The 27,379-nt window shown below is 35.5% G+C and overlaps 1 protein-coding gene and 1 long non-coding RNA gene across 10 annotated transcripts in view; one reads left to right on the top strand and one right to left on the bottom strand.

Annotated features, from left to right (window-relative positions):
• LOC120534269 lies at nucleotides 1-25,687 on the bottom strand. Its single transcript, XR_005634713.1, has 4 exons — nucleotides 25,580-25,687; nucleotides 11,142-11,266; nucleotides 2,955-3,042; nucleotides 1-994 (listed from the first exon to the last, which is right to left on the bottom strand). It is a non-coding gene; the product is annotated as an uncharacterized LOC120534269 (long non-coding RNA).
• The window catches only part of syt1a (synaptotagmin Ia), a 1,201,488-nt gene that overhangs the window by 1,005,720 nt on the left and 168,389 nt on the right, over nucleotides 1-27,379 (top strand). For all 9 annotated transcript variants that reach the window (XM_039761735.1, XM_039761726.1, XM_039761732.1 and 6 more), the window contains one exon: nucleotides 24,944-25,128. In XM_039761735.1, coding sequence (XP_039617669.1) covers nucleotides 24,944-25,128 — 185 coding nt within the window. The remainder of the gene's footprint in view (nucleotides 1-24,943; nucleotides 25,129-27,379) is intronic.

Consider the following 27,379-nt stretch of genomic DNA (forward strand, 5'->3'; position numbering starts at 1 on the left):
TCTGGTAACACGGGGCACAAGGCAGGAAACAGTTTGTGCAGTGCATAAGAACTGACACAGAGCTAATTTGTAATCAACACAAATAACTATTTATTGTAGAAGGAAGGCAAGAATACTCAGAGAAAAATAAAAGCTTGTATGAGGAAGATGTTTAAAGTCTACATTAACAGTAAGATGGGCAGGACTGAACTACACTATGCTAGATCACTGAAGCAGCAGTATTAACCATTGAACCTCCATTATTGCAGTATTAGCTGAAATAACTTTTGAAAACAACAAAGTAACAAAATGAGTTTATAGTAAACTATTAATTACCATTGTGCAATTCTTAGTATGATTCTCCAACTAAATTCTTTTCAGGTTTTCAGTTGATAGATTTCAGGGTACATATTGTCACATGTATAGAATACAGTAAAATTCTTAATTGCATGTGCTAGTCAACATGTTACACATTGCCATACTCAAGCACCACGATTAGTGATTATGACTACCTTACCTTAAATTTATCGTCAGTGAACTTCATTTTTGCTCTGTTTTAAATATTTGCATTTGTTTCTAACACTAGAAAGCTTTTCCTGATGTTTGTTTTTTGGAGTTATTTTCAATTTACAGTATTTGTATCTTTCCACGACACCATTTTGTTCTTATATGGGAGCATCTATCGTATGCAGTTATGTTTACTGGTTGCTGTGCAGTTGCTAATGTCTAATGACATCAGGGGTCAAAGGGTATAAAATGCACTTCCTATGATCACTTAGTTGTCTGAATTTGCAGATTTATCAAAGATTAACAAAAGCATTCTCAAAATTCATTCTGGTTCTCTAGTTCTGTTGTCTCTTTTTCTCTTTTTGATTTGACTTCAGTTTTGGGTTCTGGTCTGGGCTATGATGCTTTAATCTCCTCTCCTCCATATTAACATTTTGCTTTATTTTGACACCTGTTTCTCTTCCGGTCATTCTGTTTGTTGCATAACAAAAACTTCTGTCTTGTTTACCTGAAAAGTTTCAAAACATAATTATGATAATTAAAAATCAATTAAAACATAGCAGCAGTGGCATACACTATTGAAAATTTGTCAAACAGCCCACAATTAATAAAGACCCATAACATATAAAATGAGGAGCATGTGGAAATGTTTATTGATTCATGTTGAAAGGTGTTTAAGGAATATGTTTGTAAAATTATCTAAAGATAATTTTGGGGAAATACAATTCATCCATTTACTGATCCCTCAGATCCTATGTTAGGGTTATGAGGAGAAAACAGCTACTCAATCAGGATCAAACACAAGGTAGGAACCAACCCTTCATGTGGTGCCGAACACTTGACAGGACATACTAACAGATGATCTCACAATCACTTACATTAGGTCAAATTAATTGCCAGAAAACTTAATTTGAATGCCTTTTAGATGTAGAAAAAATACTAGGGACTCTGGAAAAAACTGACGTGGAAAATGTGTATATTATTAGTGCAAACTATTTTATAAGGGTGTTTAAATTTTAAATGATCATAACATTACCTTATAAATTTATAGGCCACAAAACTAAATATTCCTGTCTCCGAGACACAATGTAGAACAAGCAATGAGAAACTAGTTCACATTTAAAAAAACACTCTTCAAGGTGCAATAATTTACGTAGTGAGACTGAATACTGTTGGCGTAAACAAACAGCTTATCACTTAAAATGTAATCAGCAGACTTCAGATAGCCAAAGAGAGTCATAAAGGCAATTTTTTATGTGACCCCTTCAATTTCATCTGGCCATATTATTATGTTGGCCTTGATCTATAATTAGCATTTTCTACAAACTGTAAATATAATCCATAAAAAGATAACTTTCACAGCTCACCCAAGGGATGTAAGGACAAAATAATTCCACAAAAAATGGTATAGATTAAAACTCTACATTTAAAGAGTTAAATCAAGGGTAGGTGTCACATTGTGTAATTTCTATATCAGGCTGCCATGATATCTACAGAATTTAAAGCAGAATTTAATTTACACCTTGTGAGCTCCGAACTTGCTTTTCTTATCCCACATGTTCTATAAGAAGTCTATTTTTTCTTTCAAGTTAAATGACACTTACCAAGTAAATGAATCAAAGAGAAAACGTTGAAATGCAAATATTAAAGTGAGATATTGAATTATGCACTGAGATAAAAGCAGTAATGAGTGACAACAATTAAACTGTTTTAAGTGTATGGAATATGTTAAAAATGGTAATCTTATAGAGGCAGAGAAAAATGTAACTGGAGAAAATCACAGTCAAAAATAGATAAATAGATAATAACCAACATACTTACTTAAAACACAATAAAAATACAAAACTAAGTCTTAATCCTTAAAGGATCATTTTAATCTAGCAAAGCAACATGAATATTTTTCTTTTGCATTCAAAATCATGGATACTGATTACAAAGCACCACCATCTTAAATACTGTCCAGCAGATGACACAAATGTCAGGAGTCGTAAAATGACAATGGAGTATCATTGCTAACAATAAAAACTGTATAAGTCAAAATGATGTCAACTTTTACAGTTGTTATGAAACAGAGTCGTAACATAGGCAGAATATGTGTGAAGCCTTCATCAACAGGCCAAAAAACTGACTGGGATCATCATTCACCTCCCTAAAATAGGCTCTCCATAGAAAAGCAACCTGCAGGTTTCAGCCTGAGCAATAACCAAAAATGCAGAGCTAGCAAAGCAATGCAAAATGTCCACAAATATACCAAACATCCCCACTAGAGGGTGGATTGCCATTAATCCCTGGCCTGTGAACAAAAATGGCAACAGATAATTTTTTGAAGATTTGTTTACAAAATAGCAAATATGGGATTTGTCTAAAAAAGCAATCCATAGCAAAACACAATCTGGAAAACAATATCCTTAGCCAGAAGCAAAAATGTCACAAAAAACAATAAATACAATGAAAATATCAATACTCACAGAACTCCTTGATGAATGAATGATATCCTACTGCTGAGCCTTCTCAGCTGATTTACATAGCCTCATAATGTCAGCGTGGCTCTGCCTTCTGGAGTCCACCCATAGAAACAAGAAAGAAAGATAAGTAGATTTAAAGACAGAGTACACAAAACACCAATAATAATAAACAGAATAGTAAGAAATAACACAAATATATAAAAAGTAATAATGCAAAGACAGCAAAAACAAAAGTAAAACATAATATACAGTACAGGCCAAAAGTTTGGACACACCTCCTCATTCAATGTGTTTTCTTTATTTAAAAAACCATTTCAGGTGACTACCTGTTGAAGCTCATCGAGAGAATGCCAAGAGTGTGCAAAGCAGAAATCAGAGCAAAGGGTGGCTATTTTGAAGAAACTAGAATATAAAACATGTTTTCAGATATTTCACCTTTTTTTGTTAAGTACATAACTCCACATGTGTTCATTCATAGTTTTGATGCCTTCAGTGAGAATCTACCAATGTAAATGGTCATGAAAATAAAGAAAACACATTGAATGAGTAGGTGTGTCCAAACTTTTGGCCTGTACTGTACATTTATACTTAAAAACAACCAAAAGGTGCAATAACTGAAAACTTATGACCATCCAGTCCACATTATTTTGTGCAGCTCATGGTCTTCTCTCAATCCTACTGTCTTTGTCTCTTACATTGTTAGGATCTTGTTGCACTCTGGCCCTGCCTTCTGGTACCTCAGTCATGTCTGACAGCTCCTTGTTCACTAAGCAACCTATTACAAATGGTAATACAATCAAATTCATTTGCCAGCTTCAATAGGTTTTAGTGGTATATTGTTGTTCTTCTGTAAAATAATTAAATGTATACTTCCAACAATTCATTTTCTGGCCTTCTTTTTTTAATAGCAGGTAGAACAGTACCAAAACCTGGCCCAGGTAATGCTAAGTGCAAGGCAGGAAGAGGCCCAGCCCATCACATGGTACACTCACACAGATACAGATACCTTGATATTACTGTTCCCGGTATAACAGGGTTCAAGTGAGACTGTTACAAATGGTGCATGTACTGTAACACCAAAACGTGCCGTTAACAGGCCAGACAATACCTCTGACTAACATAGTGCCTGTTTAGCTTGATTGGATAGTTGGATAATTTGTTGTGTTCAGCAGTGAAGATAAAACAAGAAGCAAGATCATGTCTCTAGGTAACAAATGCATTAGCAAAGTATGACTTCTGTGTTAATACGTGCATGTGTTTGGGATGTGGATGAAAACAAGTGCACCCAAAGTGGACTACCACAGGAGAATGTCAAGATTTCCTACTAGAATTCATTATAGTAAGAATAAAAAAAGATTGCATACTAGTTTTCTTTTATTTTGATCTACAATTCATTTTGAAACATGAGACTCACAAAAACATTTTTGAAATTACATTATTTAAAAAAACATTTACATTAAAAATAGAGTCAGGCACTGTGAAAGGTTCTTTTGGTGCATCCTTATGCTTGTTATATTTTGAGTGTATCTTGAAAATTAAACTGCCATAATGCGATTGATTCCATGAAAAGATGTTTTTTTCCCTGCATGCAGTTGAATGACCATCACATAGAGACATTTCCCACACTGATAAAGTAAGGATTCAGGGTCGCTCTGCTGAACAGAATTACTTGAATGTAGCAATCCACAGCACAAATGCAGTTTTTGCCACTTAAATCTACAATTTGGGGTTATTAGAGCATGTAAGGCAAAGAGGTTTAGATGTTATTTCAGCAAGAAAAATATTCAATCATGATATTGGATATTTTGTATAGGATTGATTGACAGTTTGTTTCTAGGCTCAGTCTGATGATTAACTGCAAGCATAAATATAATGCATATGCCGTGGTGTTGATTAAAGTGTGTTCTAGTTTTATATCGGCTTTGGAAAATTGATCATATGAATTGTATGTCAAAGCTATTTTATTTGAAATCCAGTGGTTCTTTTATTGGTCAGCATAAACTGCAGGTCACGAACAAGGCAAGTATTTAAGATATGACAAACACAACATACTGACTATGAATAGCATGGAATTTTCATAGTTAGCACCATCGGTTTGCAGTACTAAGGACCAGGGTTTGATACCTGACCAATCTTCACTACTTTGACGTGATGCTTGTGTTTTCCATCCAGCTATCAATCTCTATATATATATAAAATCCAACATCTGTCTGTCTGTATGTCTGTCTGCTTTTCACAAGAGAACTACTTAACAAATTTAGATCAGGTTTTTTTCTATAATTTGCTTGGACATTCCAGTTATTTTGCAACCTCTCTTATTGCGCCAAGTATCTCAGTTTGTTTGCAGTACCAATTTATTTGTGTGTATCCAAGAGAGACCCAACTGGTCGAGTGGAGTGGGGCGAGGTCCTCCTCACTCACGCGTCAGCCTCGGGGTGTACCTTATATCCACTTAGCTAGCAAATGAGAGAAATACTTAACAGATTTAGATTGGACTTTTTTTTGTAGAATTTGCTTGAAAATTCCAATCAATTTTGCAACTTCTCTCATTACGCTAAGGATCATAGTTCGTTTGCAAGAGCGATATATTCGCGCTAATCCGAGAAAGAGGCTGCGGGCCAAGAGGAGGGTGAAGTGTGATGTCAGGAGTAGGGAGCCGGGCAGGACCCTCCTCACTGTCCTGTTTCACTTCTGCGCTGGCGAAGCCATGGAGGACAGCTAGTATTACATAAAACCAATTTACTCAAGAGAAGGTCACAATGAGGTAGCCCTAGTCTCAAGATAGAACCCACTTCAGGAAGCACTCCTGTACACCCATAATCACTTAAATTATGTTACTTTGGGGTTAACAACAACATTTATTTCTATTGCACATTTTCATACAAATAATGTAGCACACAGTGTTTTACAAGATGTCTAAAGAAACAAAGAGATAAAAATAATAATGCATACATAGTATGCAAAAATAAATTAGGCACACTTAGATAATACAGATATAAAATTAGATGAAATAGAGTCCTCAAATATAATGTATTTCTTAAGTCTTTAAATAACACTCTTGATGATAAGGTCAGTTGGCCATGGTAGGCAGGAAAAAAAAACTGATCTTACCTGCACATCGTTGTGAAGAGTGTAGAAACAAGAACCTGGACAAAATGCGTCCATCCACCAAATAACTACAATTTCCTAGTTAAATAAAACAGCTCGGGAACCAGTGTCACAATTGTGAAATCTTTCACCTATCAATATCTGAGAAGCCCACTTCATCATAGAATTTAAATGGACTGAAGACTTGTTATCTTTGTGTAGCTTAATCCTGTTACAGCTAATGGGGTGGTTGCTTACACTGTGTTGTAGTAATTGTGAATAAATGTTACTACTGTACACTTTGCCATTATTTGTCTCTTCTTAGCAGCCTGTGGTGGAGCTTGGCATTAGTGCCACTTGAATAAATGTAATTCTCCCAACCTTGTAGATGTACCTCCAAGTGGACAGGAAGCATTAGCATCAATAATGACAGGATAAGCATCAGACTTTTATCATATACTAGCAAAATAATTAACATTTACCTATATTGTTACTACCAGGGGATTTGTACTTCTTTATATAATCAATCAATTTCCTTATTCAATTAATTCATTTTGGGATTACAGTAACAAGGTCCTAATTTGACACAGGAACAGGACTGGAACCACCCCTACCTGAGATCCCAGTCAAATACAGAGACAATGCACTCATAGACACACACAGGCTCTCATCCACATCGGGATAGTTTAGAATTATCAACCAACCTAATCTGTGCATGAGAGAGGAAAATGGAAAATGCACATCAAGAAGAAAGTGAATACTCCACAAAAACAGTATCAGGGCTGGGACTGGTTAACTAGATGCTGACCAAATTGCACTCTCAATCCTCTTGTTGCACCATACTGTTCTTGATCCCACTTAATCCAGGCCAAGATGGCAATGGGGTAGAGTCTGTTGAGAATCATCCCTGGAAGAAACATCAGCCTAATGCAGGCGTGTAGCTTAAAAAAGTATAACAATTTCAGATTATGCAATACTTTTTAATAATATGTTTTGAACATCTGACTGACTAATTCAGGAAAAAAAACACTCATTTAGGTCTCTTGAACGTACTGTATACCATTTCATTGATTCATTCCTGGGCCGGCTTTTCATCCTTTTAAGGGTTATTTAGAATCAGCTGTAGACAGGTAACAGCCCAGTATATACTAGCTCTTTGGATTGACCTTTTGGTTTTGTGATCCACCATCACAGCTATTCACAGTCAACACAATCCTACATCTTATTTTAAGACACAAAATGTTTCTTGTGAAAAATGAACAAAGTGGGTGTGGAAGCTGTCAGGTCTTGTTTGGCCACAGTGGGAGCAGATTTTGTTGCAATGTGTCTTTGTCTGTGGAAGTAACTTCTTTGCTTATTTAGTCTTTTTTAAGGAATTTCTTTTTTCAAAAGATTCTGGCAATGGGATTAATTGCAATGAGATCTAAATGGTTTACTTCCATTTTCCTTAACATCACATCAATTTATATAGCCTTAGACTTTTAACCATTCATTTGTTTGTTCACCATTTTTGGACCCACCTGCTTTATACATTTCCCTTTATAGTTTGAGACTACATAATCCAATTTTGATAGTCGGGAGTGCCATATATTTGTTGGCCACCATTGGAAATAAGCCTGGGAAGGTCTGCCAGTTTATCACTGGACCCACACACACTACCACACTCACTCACATTAGGCCAGTTTAGAGCTGCCAGTCAACTTAATCTGCAGGTCTCTGAGACGTGGGAGGACAGTGGAGAAGCTGAGAAAAATCCATATAGATCAAACACTTGTTTCTTTAAAAAAATAGACCACTGAAAATACATACCTTAGATAGAAATGTCAGTGCAGTTTCATTTAGTTTTAAATGTACTTGCCAGAAATTGACCACTTATAGAACTTTTGAGATTTTATAAACCTGAAAGTGCAGCAGGGTGCAACTAATTCCTAGTAAAAAAGCCCACCTCACACTGCTGCTTATGGTATTCAGCCCAAGACATAACATGACATAACCTCATTTAACCCCCAAGGAGGGTCAGTAGCACTGGGGGCAAGGCAGAAACCAACATTGGATGGGTCATCAGTCCACCTCAGGGTTCTCTCATAAATACTCAAACATGTGCCCAATTAGTGCAGGTATTTTATTTTAAAAATGCACTTTGTTTCTTATCACAGAGTAACTACTTATTACATGACACATCGAAACAAAGAAAGTCACTTTTATGGTCTGCTGGACTGTGGTTTCTCACCCCTGACACCCACCTCTATACACCTTAGACCTGCTCTTAGGGCAGACAGGGGAATGTTTATTGATTTTTAAATTGTGTCCTTGGAATTTTCTTCACTATATACTTAGCCATGTGTTTCTTGTCTTTCTTTATTGGAGAAGCTAAAACTGAATATTCTGAATAGCACAGAAAGTGAAGAGGCTGTTAAGTATATACATTATAATCTTATATCCATCTATTTGCAGGTAGTGAATTAAAGATTCACAATCTCACTTTTCTGAACAGCTCCCATCCATCAGAGTGCTTATGTACAATATGCTAACATAGGAAAAGACGCTCAAGCAGTGTTTATCACTCTTAATGGAATCTACTGTCTCCATTACTGCTCTTCAAAAAGCTGGCAAACAGCCTGTTGGGTAAACTTAAGTGAACTTAACATTGTTAATATCTGACAAATGACACTTAAAAATATCTTATTGGCTACTGCTCTTGGTAAAATTGCAAAAACAGAATCTTTTGGCTTCTGCTATCTCAAACAATACTTTCTCAGTAACTGCAGGTTCATCTTCATCCATTTTCTTTTTTTTTTTACCAGAAACTGATTACAATCACTAGTTAAAGATGAATGAACATTTTTATGGCACCTATTTTTGGAAAGACCAGCCACAATATTTTTAATTAATTAATTGATATAATGGTGACTTCTATTTTATGGTAAAAGAAATACAAAGTCTGAACACTTCCAGAATACATCTCAGATTTTGCATCTATCTTAGACGTACATACATCTAAGAATGCAACCATTCGAACTCCTTAGTGAAATTATTCCAGTCTTCCACCTTTCTCTCTCTCTCTCTCTCTCTCTTTCTGTCTCTTTCCCTTCATCTCCTCATATTTCTTATATTCCTGGTACTTGATGTTGGGATGATAAACACCTAAGCTTCTGTCCAATTTGATACTTTTGCATTCTTTTACAAGTCTTTTCTAACTACTGAACACATTTCTTCTTTCTAACATGGTCACGTCAGGACATCAGAAGCCTAGAAGACATATTTTGAAGTTCTAGGTTCAGAACATTCCCATCCTCTTTTTTTGTTCATTCTGAAGTCAATCTTTAAGGCCTGCTGTTTTCTGTCTCCTCATTTGAAACCTAACAATATTGTGGAATTCTTACTTGTGTGTCACCCACAGACTCCTGCAAGTAGCTGAATAAAAACAACAGAGAATAAATGCAACATCATACATCAAATGATATATATCATAAACACTCCCACAGTTGTCAGTGTAAATAACCTTATGGCCTGTAGATAACACTGTCTTTGAATCTGTAGTTGTGAATGTTAAGGGTCCTGAGCTTTTTACCAGATGAAAGAGAAAGATCACTGTGCAGGATTACTGAGATCATAAATAATATTGTTTTCATAAGATAGTGTCAATAATATACAGTATGTCTAAGACAGAAGGCATCCAGCAACTGTGTTGACTTTACCACAATCGGCAGTGTTTTGCACTCCTTCGCTGAACAGGTCCCGTGCCTGGCACAATTGCAACCTCTGAAGATTAGCACTACCATTTGAATTTGGTGAGTCTAGATGTAGATATCGGGAATTTCCTCAGGTGTCAAAGTAAGTAAAGGATTTAGTCAGGCTTCTTGAGTTGCCAGTTAGGGTGACATCTCATGTTTCTTAAAGTCTATGAAGAGGTCCTTAGCTTTGCTAACATTAAGGGTGAGATTGTTACCCTAGTACTAAAGTGTCAGAAGATAAATCTCTTTTTCTGTAAACTGTCCCATCATTGGTGACCAGATAATGTCATGATCAAATTTAATGATGAAGCTGAAGCAGTTTGGCTACACATTCATGTGTCAACATGATATACACTGGTAATCTGTTATAAATGTGTAGTTTTCAGCCCCTCTCATGATGCCTATGTAATTTTCTGGTTTTCTCCATTTCTTTACTTAGGGTTGAGGAGAAGAGAAGAAAGTGGTTTAGGGGTTCCGTTTATCTTTTTGTGTTAAGCCATTTAAATTCTTTTCACTTTTTCTGTTTGTTGAATTTTAACTAATATTTTATCACAAAATGCAAAATATTACAAACTTTACAATTTCTTTAGTATGACTCAGCCATTTTCTTTAAAATGTTAATGATCTTGCATTTCATAGAACTAGACAAAGGAAAAGGCTTGTTTTAAATTCAATACATTTTTATTTACTGAAGCCAGTCTTACAAATCTGGTCCATGAAGCGAAAAGTAATACAAATTTAATTTCATTCAATTTAGTTTATTCTTATGCAGCATGCTTCACTGAGTCAGGGCTCAGACCACTTACCCAAATATACAATTACAGTACACAACAGTAAGTTACTAAATGATGTAATATTTACAGTGTCACTTACAAAATGTTCACGATGGGCTCAGTTACACATGCAACTCATACTCTGTTTGCTTTAGCCACCACTCTTCAATAATGAGGGCCCTAGAAGTTTTAATGGATATAGCAGTTGAACTGCACATACAAAGTTACATCTATTATCTAAATCAATAGGCAATATGTCTTGTCTGTCTGTTAAAGCAGAGTTGTGAATCTGAAAATTCAAGGAGGAAATTAAAATGCTACATTAGTTAATGATTTGTGATCATCATAGAAGTCAAACTCTCTAGTGACCCATATTACTAAATAGTGACCTGTTCACGCAAGACTTTCATCTTCCTAGTTTAAAATTTAAGAGATTGTTGCTTAGTCTTTGCACTTGGTTCTGTTAACTCAATTGCTGTTCAAATATTCTGTTACTGACACGGAAATTCTTACTTGCACGTACGACTAACTAACAATACATAGTGACTTTTCAGCATCATAATCAACAAGTATCATTCGTCAAATATGGACCTCACCTTGAAAACTCGTGTGTCTTTCTTTCCCTAAGGAATTTGTCCAGTGTGCATGGATTTCCTCTCCTTAGCAGAATTCTCTGTTCTTGACCTTTAGTTTTCATTTTAGATCGAAATTCGTGTTCAGCCTTTTAAAAAAAGTAAACAGTACATTACAAATCAATGTCTTGAAACTGCCTGAATAACAATGATTCCTTCTTATCGGACAAATCAGCTCCTGGATATTGATCCAAAAAAAGTTACAGAGAGTAGTAATAGAAAAGGACTTGATGAATTATCTGAGGAACAAGTTGCTTTCTTGAGGAGTGCGTCCCTAATTATATTATTGACACTTCCGCAGTAACTATTTTGTTTCTAGATTTTTGTCATTCTAGAAATGATGGTTGTGCCTATTTTCTTTATTAAGGGGAAGAGTACATTTTTGCACATTCAAAATTCCTTCCTTTATATACGACAGTAATCTATAGTGTGAAAAAGTGGCAACAAGAATTGTGGACACAAAATGAGTGACTGATGACAAGCATAAACGGAGTGGCAGCTGGGTTTGGTTATGTGATACTGTGTAAATCTGGGTTATATTAGAGTATGTGAGAATAGTTTGTTCATAAGATTTGCAATTTTAAAAGCTCTGGAGTATAATTTCCAACTCTTCTCTGTGTAGTCAGTTTAACGGGGCTACACAACTCGTATCTGGCACAACAGCAATAGGCCACAAATTTACAGATATAGGTAGGGTCTTTATTTGAAAATACAGCCTCAACTGGTACATTTTAACTGAGAAAAAGTAGCTAATTCTAAACATAAATGTAACCAATCATTTGAAAAAATATTTGCTTGTATATATGTTCTGTTGTACAGATAAAATGGTCAAGACACAAAATTGTATAGTAATAATAGTAGAGTAGTTTCTTCCATTATTGCAAATCTTGGACACTGAATGTTTGCAGGTCTTCCAACTAAATCTAATATTAGATAATCGACATCTGAATGAACAAATAACACTTGCATTTTTAACATATTTATTTTATCTAATGAACAAAGGTATCCAACACCAACTTAAAAAGTAATTGCTATTAGTTAAGTCAACACAATTATAAAGATTAACTAGAGTTAAATAACTGAAGAAAGATATGATTGATTACACTTAGCCATGCAAAATGTAAACTTTACCTTATTAATTTATTTTCATCCTTGTCATTAAAGTCAAGATGCTAGAACAAATATTCAACAAGAACATAACATGGCGATCAAAGGAAATTATTGTAGACATTGGAAAGGACTAAACTTAACCAAAGTGAGAGCCATAAACTCCAAATGGAAAATATTTGGAACAATAGTGCATGTTCTCAATAGTAGCCAAAAAATATTCCAATGATATAATGCAAAGTCATCCAGGAAGTCACAAATTATTTTAAAGCATTCAAAAAAACTGATGGAGTCACATGCCTCTGCAGAGATTAGTGTTTATGATCTCATAAACAGAGTGACACTGAGTAAAAAAATCAAAAGTGCCAAACAAGAAGAACATTACTACTCATCACTTGTTTGCCAGGGATTGGCTGGAAGTCTTATAAAGCAAAAGTGGCATTTTTTTAGATGATGTAGGTTAGTAATGACGGTATACCCACAGTTGTACTTGTCATTGGTATCGTGACGGTGCGGGATTACTTTGCTTCTTTAGGACCTAGAAGACTTGCCATAATGTAAGGTCATTCTGCAAGACCAAGACCAAAACACAAATTCAAGTCCACATTAAAATGCCTGAAATGTTTTGAACTGGCTTAGTAAAATACACACCTAAACCCAATACTAAGGCTGAGGGAGGACCTGAAACATGAAGTTCATACTTAAAAAATCTAGCAGTGGTTCTAAATTAAAAGTATTCTGTGTGGGCTAAAATTCCTTTGCTGTAATGTGGAAAAACCTAAATTAAGGGAATCTCTTGTTTGCCATAATTCCGACTAAAGGTGATACAATAAGTAATAAAGTGTGAGGGATCATTAAGTGATGAGAGAAACTATTGCCACAAAATTAAATTTTTAGCCAAAGTCTGTTTTGCTACTTAAAGCAAATCGTACCTTGTTGCAAGAAAAATGTGTGCTCTTCACACAAGAAGAAAGTTTCCGTCTGAAAGCATTTATGTGCATTTATTCCACGTGCATATTATTAAAATAAAGATCTCTAGTGAAGAAAACTGTCACATACAGACAGTCAGTTGCATTGCCAGATGTGTTCTGGTAGGACAATCTTAAAGATCACAATACTAAAGATGCATCAGAGACAGAAAAAAACAAACAAACTTGAAGCTTCTTGGCATGTGGACAGTTCATAACCTTAACCTTTGTTGCAAGAATCAAGAAACTTGAAAGGGCAGTTCCTGGATAATGGCACAGCAAGGCCAGGGACTGGGGGGCTGTCTTTCTGTGTAGTGAGATTTTCCTAATGAGAAAACACAGTGATATGCACTGTGGGGCATTTTGATGTGTGTTCATGTGGAAAATATAAAGCATGACACGTTTTTAAGAAAATATACTTCATTCCTCCATTGTGAAGAGAAAGAGAGACATAAATAGATTTGATTGAGTGGTGTACGACAGACTAAATGCATTATGCAGCTGCAGAAAAGAACACAGGGAAACATGGAAATGTGAACAAGGCTTTAGGACATAATATTTATTATTTTCCACCCCAAAACATATTACAACCAACCAGAAACCAATTTTAGAGTTTGTAAAACTGTATGCGAATCAAAACTGCTGTTTTGCTGATCACTAGGAGCACATAATTATTTTTTATACAGTGGCAGTTGTTCTTGTTGAATAACTTTGTTCATTGAGCAAATTATATAAGTAAAATAAAATTAGTGTTACTTGTTCACTCATATGTCCTTTATCTAATATGAGATGTTAAATGTCAGAAATTGCAATTTAATCAGGAAGCTGCAAATTCCTTTTAATGGCACTGTAGCTCTGGTGACAAAACAGTGTTAATGGTCTGCCAGTCCCTTTCATACCAAAATGCAAAACAGTATTTTATTATGTAGATTGTTATTTGCTTAACTTTATACTAGTGTGCATTTTGTTAGAAATGGCATTGTAACATACACAGTGTAATTATATACACATTTTCATCTGTAGATTTTCTGTATTTTGATTAAAAACACCATTAAGTTCAATATATACTTGTCAAAAAAAAAAATAGGTCATTTAACTTTCAAGCTTTACAATATTTATCAAAACTATACTGTTTACAAGAATAGAATAGTTAAATTATGAAAAAAAATGGCTTTAAGTCTGAGCCTGTCCCAGTAGAGTGGGACTACCATCAAGAGCCCCTCTCAAGCCCTGTGCTATAGGCAGCAATTTACTGCAGTGCTACCCATCATCCATGGTGCAAGTCTTTGGAGATCCCTGTTGAAGCCTATACAGACGCAAAATGGAAAATATTAAAGTAAAACTTCACCATCCATATAATATCAAACCCACTTCAGCCAATCAAGATTAAAAAAAAAAAACTACAAAGACAGAATTATTTTTCTGTTCATCTTTCAAACATAAATGTCTTACTGTGTGCTCTATAGCATTTACATACAGTATGTCTGGTTTACTTTCTCACCTAGTTTATGCAAAGCATTCTGACAAACCTTTAACTGTAATTGCATATTATTTCAATTGATGTAATGTTAAGGTTGCAGCTGCAAACTGGCTTTTTGTTTTTAGCGTGACTTTTAGAAAGACAATTTTATTTTCAAAACAAGTTGTGTACATTTAGAGCATAGCAGCAGCTTTGGTGATAGATTTTAATGGCTGTGTTACATAATTAGAACACCATGGTGAATACAGAAAATAGCTAAGAAGATTGCTATGATTATTTTATAAATTACTTGATATTTAAATGGAGACATGAAACTGAACATATTCTTAAAATGAGTACATTTTATATGAATAAAAAAAAATCTGTTTTTTTCAGTGCCCTAAATTTACCTCGTCCCCAAAGACACATACAGTAGATGTTCATAATATTATGACAATTATGATTAGAAATTCAGTTCAAGTGAAGAGACGGAAGCACAGTTTAGAAATGTATTTGTCTATATAGGTAAATGGATGTGAATAAAAAATACTTAACTGCATATACTTTATATTTTGTGTGTTTGTGTGTAATAACACGGTCCAGAGCCCGTTCACACCTTAGTTTAACTTCAGTTCAATTTAATGTGTTCTTGTTTAACGCTCATCACTGAGTATAGTCTCAAGGCACTTACACATATTATAACTACAATGAAGTAACAGTAAAGTCCAAAACTTTATAGCATTTATATAAGTAAATGCACATATTAAACTAAACAGTAAAATATAAATCAATCTCAATAATTAAACATTTTTGTAGTACTCTTCTTTAAAGAATGGCTCACTGTGTGCTTACACAGATTTACAATTACAATCTAATAACAATAAAGTGTAAAACTCCTCAGTATTTTTATGCATAGGCACTCATATCAAAGATTTCTTCTTCATTACCAGCATCTTATTCCAGTAAGCTTGTGGGGGAGTTTTTTTCTGCTTCTTAACACATCTTCAGGTGTACTTCAAGACTGCTTTTACACAAGCCTGGGAATCTACATCAGTGTTTCAGGCTCCTTTTATATTGGACCTCATTAGCATATCCTAGACCTTTTTCAATCACATGACTCTGCCTTTCTGTCATGTGACTTTCCACATATTGTGGCTTACATTGATAGACAGAAGTATTCCCACAGCCTAACAGCCAGGAAAATGAATGCAACATAAAATTCTGATGTGCAGTGGATTCAGAAAATATCCAGACCCTTTCTGCACCCAATAAAGCATAATGACAAAAGTAAAATTATGTTTTTAGAAAGATTTGCAAAGTTATTAAAAGTTAAACTCTGAAATCTCTAATTCATATAAGTATTCTGACCCTTCATTTAGTACTTTATAGAAGCCACTTTGGCAACAGTTACAACTTTGAGTCTTCTTGGTAAGTCTCAAGTTTTCCACACCAGAATTTGGGATGTTTTGTTTTGGACATGTGCAGAGGAGAGATGAGGGGTATATTGGGAAAAGGATGCTAAGGATAGAGCTGCCAAACAAGAGGAAAAGAGGAAGACCTAAGGGAAGGTTTATGGATGTGGTGAGAGAGGACATGCAGGTGATGGGTGTGACAGAGCAAAATGCAGAGGAGAGAAAGATATGGACGAAGATGATCTGCTGTGGCGAACCCTAACAGGAGCAGCCGAAAGAAGAAGAAGATCCTATTCTGTAAAGTGTCATCTTCAGGTCTCTCCACAGACTTTCTATTGAGTTTAAATCCAGCCTTTAGCTAGGCCAGTCAAGCACAGTCAGAGATTTGTCCCAAAGTCACTCAGTTTGGCCAGACAAAGACTCCCGGTCATTGAAAATTTCGTCTATTTTATAATTATTGAGGCTCCTGGGGACACTGAAATGGTTTTAGAAATGGTTTTATACCCTTGCCATGGCCTATGTGTCACTACGTTTTTATTGCTGGGTCTACAGAGAGTACTTTATATTTCATATTTTGTTTTTTGTCCGATCATGCTGTGTGAATTATGTGACTTTATCTACACTGGCGTTTGATTTTCTGGAATGATGCCCAAGAAATTCAGTTTGCATCAGTTGAATGTACCAGTTCACAGTTTGGAGTGCCACAGCAAAGGTTCTGAATGTTCATATGAATGAGAGACTTCCATTTTTGACTTTTAATAAATTTGCAATCTTTTCTGAATACATGCTTTCACTTTGTCATTATGGGTTATTGATTGTAAACTGATAGGTAAAAATGGTATTTAAACATCTAGGAAAGGACAGAATGAAATAGCAATGTTGCATTAATATTTAGTTATTCAGTTGTACACATGACATGCGTAGAGTGCACCATACAGTATGTTACTCTTCTCTGAAGTTAATACTGATATTGCCAAAATATTTGATTAATTGATGCTGTGGGATTCTAATGACATCAACAGAGAAATGTTATAAAATGAGAACATACAATTGGAGTGACATGATTTGAAAAATTTCTATTTACAAAAATAAAGTGCATTCATTATTATACCATTAAAGATAATATGGGCTTAATTGGAAATAATGCTGAAAAGTACAGCACAGACATTGAGACTGGACGAGAGTTCAACAGGAGTCACAATTTTAATGATTTGGAAAATTGTGAAAATACTTGTAACCTGACTTTGAATTGACCTTCTGTTACTTGAGGCTTAACTTTTAATTGAGCAGGGAAAGCCAGAAGAGTAATGCAAACCCATCAGTGCAGCTTTTAGTATTCAACTCATTTTACTGTGTTTGATGCTGATAACCTTTTTAAGTAAATTTTAATTGTAATCTATAATGAATTTATTTAATGTTCACTTTTAAGGTTGATAGAATAAACATTTTTATTTAGGAAAAATGAGAGATTTGCAAGAATGTTTGAACATACCTACAGTATGTGGCGGGATGCAACATTCATAATTTAATAGAAGTTCATTCGTACTCTTTGTGTGGTTTCTGATGAAAAAGACAAGTTATGATTTTTAAAATGTCATTACCAGAAGTACCTCATCATAGGAAGTGCCAAGGTCATACTACATCCAAACTGTCAGAGTTGTCACTCACTTTGATGGATTGCCAGTCTTTGAACTGTGCAGATAATTTTAGGAAACTTTTGGTTAGTGTATGCACTGAACGTGACCATCCTCAGACTGACTAATAAAAGTTTGATGCATAATTTATTATGGATGTTTAAGACGCTGCAAGAACAATTTACTGAAAGTTATGCTTTAAATTGTATAGATTAACATTTTTGTTATTCATTATATACTAAATTGGACAACTGACATCTGTATGATTTCCTCTATAGTTAATATCCTACCACACACTAATTTATGACTTTTGTGTTGGCTTGAGAAATGGGGTGTATATAGCCAATTTGTAATTCGTTTTTTTCATATTTCTCTAACTACTACTGTACAGGGTGTCTTTTGTGTGTCTTCCTCCAGCTTATCTATAAGGTAGTTTAGGACTTTTTCCGTGCCTTTGAATTGCACTACTGGTGATATTCTGTCATAAAAGCAGAGGACACACTGTAGAGCACTATATAGAGCTACTGCACTACCTAACTGTACAGCTTTTGAAAAATAAGCTTTTAAATAATGTATTGGGGGGTCCATTTGGTACAACAGGTATACCAAAGCAGACCCCAGACTTTTGAAAATGCTGGAAACACAAATTCCTATGATCGATTGAATTAAGGTTTTATGATGAAATAAATCTTGAGCATAGCAATTATAATACTGTAATGCCCAACTGTAGTTCCCAAAGTAAATATTACATATCAACATTGAATAATCTGGTAAAATTACAAAAACGCATCTAGCATGGCCCTTTTGTTTCAAAAAGATGCTGGACAAGATTCATTTTAGCAATATTTTCAAGCATTTAACCGATATGTCATGCTGCTGCCTCACATTCCTTCCCAAGAGACTGGGTTTGATTGCCTTGGCCCCTCATCTCCCCCATATGCATTCTCTTCAAAATCTCTGTTTTTTCTTTAACAACCCTAAAGACATGCAGTCAGGGTTGTCTATGGAAACAGTCTTTCCACATAAATACATTTTAAGGGTTATTGAACAACGTAGGAGTTCATTTAACACTGGTGATTTTGTTGCATGCCCAGGATTGGGATTTTGCCATGTGCCCAGTCTTTTTTGGCACTGGTAAATTGAATTAAATGAGTTTGGTAAATGGAGCAATGTAAGCGTTTTGACTTGTCAATGCTAATTTGTTGAACTTCAGCTAAAAAAAGTTTTCAATTACTGTAGTTTAACATTTAAATATTCCCTTCTAAAGCTTTACTTAATGCAGATGTCACACATTTTGCTTTTTAAGAGATAGCAAGTGAAATTTGCATTTGATGGCAGGTAGTGGAAGGTAGTGGATATTATTTCTACATGAAAAATACAAAAATCCCTAATTTTCAGGTTGCACCTGTTTCTTTACTTTTCAAGCCTACTCATGCGAAAGAAAAAAATACTCATTAAACTGAATTTTTGTCCAATATGAATTTTTAGATTTGAATGACTTTTAACCTTTTGAAAGGCAGAAGGTTTTAACTAGAAGTCAAAATAAACATTTTATTCAAAAAGATAATTTGAGAATTATGCCATTAGTTTATTTACTTGATTTTCATTTTATTCTTTGCATGATCCAACATACCCTCCATTCTCAGACTCTGTTCATTAAGTGTGCAGTAGCAGTGGCTGTAAGACATGAACAAGTCCTGAACAGGACACCAGTCCATCTCAAAGTACATTCACCCTCCACCCATATGCACTCATTTGACACACATCTTTGCTAGGGTATGAACTGAAATTCTGGAGCTGTGAGGCAGCCCTATTAACCCCTGCCCTGAAATTCCATTCAAATGTTACTTGTAAAAATATGTATTGTTTAAATTAACTTAATGCGAAATCCATAGTTTAGGACAGGGGTCCCACCTCCAGTCCTGGAGGGCACAGTGGCTGTGGGTTTATTTTCTAACCCTTCTCTTAATTATTGACCTGTTTTTGTTGCTAATTAACTTCTTTTGAATTAATTTTAATTGACTTGCTCTTGAAGACTCAGACTCCTACATATTTTCTTTTTCCTTAATTAGCAGCCAAGCCATTATGAGATTCAAAATGAGCCCAAACATGACCAACAAACTGTGACTATTATACAATATCTGAAAATAAAGAAAGGTGAAGGTCTCAGGAATGCTGATCTATTCAGGTCCACAAAACACTTTTAACAGCGCTCTTAGAAAAAAGAAAATTAACAATTTTGGAAATGTATGCTGTTGCACAATGAGAGCAGCAACAAGCCATGGAATTAAAGAACAGGTTTAATTAACAACAAGGATCAGCGCCTCATTAAGGAACTGGTTGGAGTGAAATTGGTTGGAGTTTGAGGCCCTGACTTAGTTGATCTTCTGTTGGCTTACTCACTTCATGTTTCATGTCTGTTTGGGTGCCATTTAAGGAAAGAAATGAAGCAATTCAGAGGAACGATGAAGAAATTCAGGTGACCAAATCTTAAAAGACAAGTCAATTGAAATGAAAAGAAAAGAAGTTAATTAGCAGCAAAAAATGGTCACCAATTAAGCAAAGGCTTAGAATGAAAACCCGCAGCCACGGTGGTCCTCCAGGACTGGAGTTGGTGACCCCTGGTGTAGGGTGTGACAGTAGGGGGCGCTATTGCTCCCTTGAACCCTCATGTACCACACCAAACACCAGGGAAAAGTCCAATACTTCTTTTTATTATAATAATTATGTGCACCAAGCACCCTCCACTCCACACTACTCATAAATAACCAATACAATAATAATCAGTCCTCCAACTCCCAGACACTTATCCACCCTTCCTCCCAGCTCAGCTCACTCGTCTGGGTTTCCCATCGTCCTTTTATATCTCCTGACCTGGAAGTGAATCCTCCATACAGTCCATTAGATTCCCTGTCACTTCCGGGTCAGATACAAAGTCCTTTTCTTCACCCCGGAAGCACATCATTCCTACTGCTCATGTGACCAGGACGTACTTCTGGGTTACAGGGTACATAGCACTCCCCAAACCTCCCTACAGTGACTCCTGGTGGTCCCCATGGTATCCAGCAGGGCTGTTTATAAAAACTCCAAGGTCCATGATGCTCTGCTGGAACCCGGGGTATCTCCACGTTGCAGGGAGGACTCCCTCTGGCGGCCTGGGGGTATTGTCCGAGATAAATGGCCGGCCATGGACCACAAGGGATTGCCTTTAAAACCCATCATCATTACTTAGGATTACAAGATGAAGGCTTTTCAAAACTGTGGACCTGCATGTGCATCTCACAGAATTAAATAAATCGTCTAAGTGAAAATACGTCTCAGGTTAGTTACTGTCTCGTGAGTTTATGGGTTTATTTTCCAGATAGGTTCAGCTCCCCATAACCCTGTGCTGGACTAAAGCAGTTTGGAAAATCAATCGATAAATAAATGAGTTACTGCACAATACAATTAACAGGTGATAATGCTAAGTAAAGTCATGTATGCATCTTTTTTAACAAACAGACATTACAGAACCATTTACTGTATACATTTTCAGGTTAGTTTTTGCCTAGCAGTGTATTATTAATGAGCAGTTTCCCAAATAATAAACCAGTAGAATTTTCAATTGTCTTAATGAAGAGAAGCTAAACAATTTCTGGTCTAAAATTTCTACATGCACCCTCGTTAAAAGATGACATATTTACCAATATTAATACACTAATCCTCCCATTGACAGCAACAAGATTGCAATGTAATACTGTAGTAATTGCAACTAATTTCAAAGAATATTAGAGAAATTTACTGAACTACCCATCTATCTAAATATCTGGAGCCGATATTGTGTTTCACTTGCTGCTAACATTGTATAATACATACTGAATTTTTCCATTAAGCAACTGTGGAAATGAACATTGGTTGATAATAACAGTTTAGTGCCTCAGAGGAGGAGATCACTTATTATGCTTGCCAGAAGTCATGTTGTTCAAATAAGATCATCAGTTGTTCATTGATTATCTGATCTTGCTTTTTCCATTGTAGGATCACACTATGCCCAAAGCCCATGCGGGCAGGTACCTACCCTGGATGGGACACCAGCTCATTAACACTATTTGCTCACTGTCTAAAATATATTACATTTCTATTAAGCAATCTCATTTGTATTCTGTTGATAAATCAATTTTTTATTATCAGAACGCCTGTAACAGCCTGTGCTTAATTTTTTTTGCATTGACTACCCCGCCGTATGTGCTTTGTAAACCCATTACATACTGAACTAATTAGTAACATGAAGAAGAGGATGCTATTAAGCTGACTGTACTCTGACATTTTTATTATAATTTGTTATAGGTCCTAGTAAATTATAATGTAATCCTTTGAATTAATGAAACATAACCTAAGATTTTCAAGTGCATTTAATTCTGTTCAGGGAAGCAGCTGGGATGCTAGAAATCTGAAATTAACCAGATCTGAATGGGATGTTAGTCTTTCACAAAACTCACTCAAAAACACACCTACATGGGGCCAATTTAGACTCAAAAAGAAACTTTTCTTTAAAGAAGTGCAAGGAAACCCCCAGTGCCCAGAAAAAAATCCACATAGACACAGGGAAACATACAAACATCACACAGAGAGCCTTACATAAACATCATACTGTCCCAGTCTTAAACATGTATGTCTTGTGTATTTCTACACATCTTTATAAAGTACCAAAGATACTTTTTTAAGCAATGTACCTTTAACAAATGATTAATTGTTTAAAATACAATATATTAAATGTTTTAAATTTGAAGCATACCACGCAATGACACTTGTATTATGAAACTGTGTAAGGAATATTCAGAATGTTAACTGCTGATAATTACATTATTGACAGCGTCGGTTATTCATGTTGAAACATATTAATTATGCTAAATGCTGCGGCATTTTGACAGATGGGGAAATAAATGTCTGTCTTTATGTTTACATTAATAATTTCCCGTCAAAGTTCTTTGTAAAAAGTGTTTCAAAATGCTTCCTTTTATAAAAGAAATATACTGCATATTGTGCTGCCTACTAAACCATGGTAATAATTCCTCAATCAAATTTCCTAACAAGGGTCAGTCAATACCAGCAAGGATGGAACAAAACCTACATAATCACTAGCCCACCGCAGTGTACTGGCACACACACACACACACACACATACACTCCACGTCTGAATCACAGTTATCTGTTAACATAACCCACACATCTATGGAAGGGGGATGGAGACCAGGGTAACCGTGAATTACCTCCACTCCAAATGTATTTCTAAACCTGTCCTGAAAGATACTTTACTTCTTCTGTATGAAGCCTGGATGTCTCTATTTGTGTTCACCAGTTTCAATAGATGCACAAACACGACCCTTCAAATTGGCTTTATATCATCCTAGTGTGGCATCGGCTCAGCTCAGGTCTGGAAAACATGGCAAGGGGTGGAAAAGTGTGATACAAAATATTACTGGTCCACTCCTGTCTCGGTTCAGGACATATGAAATGCTCACAGTGATTTTACAAAGAAAACAATGCAATTAAAAAACCTGAGCAATTCTCCGCAGTCACTTTTCTTCCACCTCCATTGTGGCAAATGGCATAGGGCCATTAGAATTAGAACTAGATTTTGAGACAGATACTATCTTAATGCTATTGACTTACACATACACATACCCGATTTATATTTCTTATACAATTTATATCTTTGATTATTGTATTGTTTGCGCTATACTACTGTGACTAGTCTGTGGGTGACATGCAAGTAGAACTCTTGTTGAATCATGTAACTATGATAATCAAGAATAATAGAATATTACTTGTTGGCTGAGTCAGAGGTTAATGCTGTCGCTTGAACAGTGAACTGCTTGAATTACCTTGAAACAACAATGAACAGCCCGAACAAGCTTTAAACAATGATGAACATCTTGGACAGCCTTGAACAATGTGCATTATTGGTTGGTTGACCCAAAGGTTAATGCGACAACTATCAAGTGCTTGAGTTCTCAATCAATCCTGGCCTAGTCACTGTCAATGTGGAGTTGTCACATCCTCCCACATTTTTTAATGAGCCATGTAACAGACTCTTTTTTCTGACTAAGGATGGTTCATTTCTTTAGAGTAGTTATGTCAATACAGGCTTTTTAATGTAATGCAAGGAGCTGTTTCAATAGAATGGATGGGTGTTCTAAAGAAAGCCCCCATTTCTCTGTGTGTTATTTCAGTGAGTTGGATAGCTAAAGTTCAGTTTAAAATTGCAATTTAGGTACGATCAGATTTAATATGTTAAGTGAACATTACACTTCATAGTGGTACACACTGTTTATTTGGCCATTCATTCATTCATTCATCTGACTCAAGCACTTACTATAGCATAATATTAAGTAATACATTTAGGGAAAACTGCCCAGACTGTACTAAGAGCAAGAAGAAAGTCGAAGGCAAAAGTCAAATTGAAAGTACCAGAGGCCAGACGCAGCATTTTACAATGTTATGGATTCTACTGAACCAAATTCCAAATGAATGGGAGAAACTCATATATTGATACTGCAATATTTTGTATTACTAAACCCTGAAATAAACTTTTTTTCTGTGCGTGTTTACCATTTGTTCTCTAGTTTTGATGGTGGTCACTCTAGAAAGACCATTAAACATCGATTTTCTGGTCATATACTAACTGTCACTTCACTTGGTGCAACACATGGAAAGCTTTTTACTGTATATCTGCTGTGTAATGTATATCATCTATACCATCTCTATAATCTATCTATGCATTAACTATACTGTATCATTAATAAATGCTAATACTATTAATAATTATGCAATATATCAGTCTTGGATTTTTATATTTTATGTCAATATCAATAAATTTAGATTTCTGTTTCTCCCCGAGTCTAAAACATGGATGGTATTGTATTTGACAGTACTGTACACTGGCAGAGTAGCTAATTGAAGGACAGCTGTGTTCAGATGCCAGTGGGAGGCTAGAATAAGTGCTATACAGTTGGTTCCCCTGCTTGTGCCAATGATGGCAAAATAGAGCTTTCACATAATCTACTACCTCTTATAGCTCATACATCCGAGCAGATGGGCTGAAACAATCAGTATGTGGCTTCAGCAAAACACCACAAATCTGCTCTTTAACCTTTTTTTTGTATCATCTATCGTAACCACTTTTCCCCTTTTTTTCTTTTTTCAGTACCTCCATGGGCCTTAATAGCCATAGCCATTGTAGCCGTCCTGCTGATTCTTACCTGCTGCTTTTGTCTCTGTAAGAAATGTTTATTCAAGAAAAAGAACAAGAAGAAGGGCAAAGAAAAGGGCGGCAAAAATGCAATTAACATGAAAGATGTCAAAGATGCGGGCAAAAACATGAAGGATCAGGTAAACGCCTCTGTTACTCATTTACCTCTGTGCTGTTACTAACAACTCAATTTTGAAAGATTAACTGCTGTGCTTTGCTCTGTTGTAGGACAATCCTTCTCATTCATCTTGTTAAGCTGTGCTTTTTTATTATTTTCATAAAGTCAGCATAAACAAGCCATAGCATTTTTTTAGTTCACTCTACAGTTCAAGCCTTGCAGGGTTGGCTAATGGAATTTAACTTGATTTATTTTTATAGTGTTTTTCATTGAAGGCTGGCTCAAAACAAATCATTTAGCAATTTACTAATATGAAATAGTAACAGAACAATGCATAACTATGCCAAATGTTTACATGAACAGCAATACAGAAAGATCTGTAAACTTTATCTCCTCTGATGTCAGAGGAAGAATTAAGTAAGCACAGCAAAAATCAGGCGAACAAAAGGTAAGACTTACAGAAGTTGACTTACCGTATTTGTTCAGACTTCAAACACAACCAGATATATGACGACTGGTCTCATTACTCCTCAGTGAAGTGCAAGGCAGGAGCAAAGTTGACAGCTTTCATGCTCTAAAAGATTTTTTCAGTTGAACAAACAATCTCCAGGTCAAAAGTCCAAATCACATTTTTCTGGTGGTCTAGTACTGCTACATTTTGAATGAACTATAATCAAATTTATTGCACAATGTGCATCACTCTGCTTTTTTTTTCTTTTCACGTTTCAATTCCTACATTGTGCTTAGCTTATCCTCCACTAATGCATTTATTTATATTGCTGAGGCTTTTGTCAAAAGTAAATTAAACATCCATTAATACTGCAATCGATTGTAAGTTACAGTATTTCTACACCTGGAGCAGTGACAGGTTAAGCAGCTTGTCACATAGTCAGTCAGTGGTGGAGACTGAGCTGACAATCTTGTGCTTTAAAGTTCACCTTTGTACTACTCTAACACATATCACAGGAAAGGATACACTTGTGTATGGATTGCATTTTTCCATAACTAAATAATATACTGTCTCTTCATTTACTGAGTCTGCTTGATCATTTTTGTGGAAGCAGAAGCCTGAAGCCTTTCTCAGCAGCACTGGATGCGAGGCATGGAGCAACACTACAGGACATAGGATATAGAAGGAGCCTGAAGTTCCTTCAGTAAAACTCAGATAAACATGAATAGAATGTTGAAACTCCAAAGTGAGAGTGACTGGCTGGCCTGAGATTCAAAGTCGGCACTCTACATCCATAAAGAATTGATGCTGACCACTGCACTTGCAGATGTTGCTGTGTTAAACTCTGCCTACCTGTATATTGTATAAAGAGGGTACAGCAAATGAATATATGTTGTTCTGCAAGCTATTTCATATATTACCATTTATGAATTAATGACAAAGATCTGCTTCGAAGAAGAATTAAAATGTCTACAGTCTAAGCCTACAAGCCCATGATCCCCCTTGCTTTTAGTTATTTCTGCAGAGCAGCCCACTTGCCTGTCCCACTATCAATTTGCATGAATACACCAAACTGGGCAGGTTCCTTCTACACTGTCATTGCTGATATCATGCCCTGAACCAGAGCATTTCCTCAATGAACTTTACCTGCAGCTAATATCCATTGACTTTTCTTAGCAGAACTTTCTGTGACCTTTTACTCTGCAGACTCTCATTATAAAAATATAATTTGCCAGCCTTTATTTGCAATAAACACCTGTACATATAGTACAATATAAGTGCCATTAATCTGAGCAGTTACCGTTGGTAACCGTTAAAGCGGTTGCCGTTAAAGTTCTAAACTCTCAAGTGTCCGATATTAGGGATTTTAGAAGATTTCAAATCAGTGTGTATATAATACGGTCTATTAATACAATGCATGTAACTGTTTTTTTTCTATTTGCTAAGTTTATTTTTTTAAGTAAAAATATGTTTTATGTGTTTGTCTATCTCATATAACAGTAATTTAAACATTTAATAGTCAACTTCGGCTCATGATTGACATATTGCTGTACAGTGTGTATTTTTCTGCCAAATGATTAGCTTTTACTTAGTATGGCCGATAAAATCTCTGCTTTTAATATCTTTTTGCAGCATGGTTTTAAACATTATTTCTCTTTGTCTTTTTTTAATGTAATGCATCTGCTTCTCTCCTCAAACTAATTGTTGTTTGCTCATAATTAATGTGCACAGAGGAAATTACTTAATTTATGATATTTCAGATTTAATCTTGTTAGCATTGACAGATCCCCTTATTAACTTGTTCTTGTACTCTCAGTATTAT

Source organism: Polypterus senegalus, chromosome 8 (genome assembly GCF_016835505.1).
Source record: "Polypterus senegalus isolate Bchr_013 chromosome 8, ASM1683550v1, whole genome shotgun sequence".
In the NCBI taxonomy this organism is placed as follows: Eukaryota; Metazoa; Chordata; class Cladistia; order Polypteriformes; family Polypteridae; genus Polypterus; species Polypterus senegalus.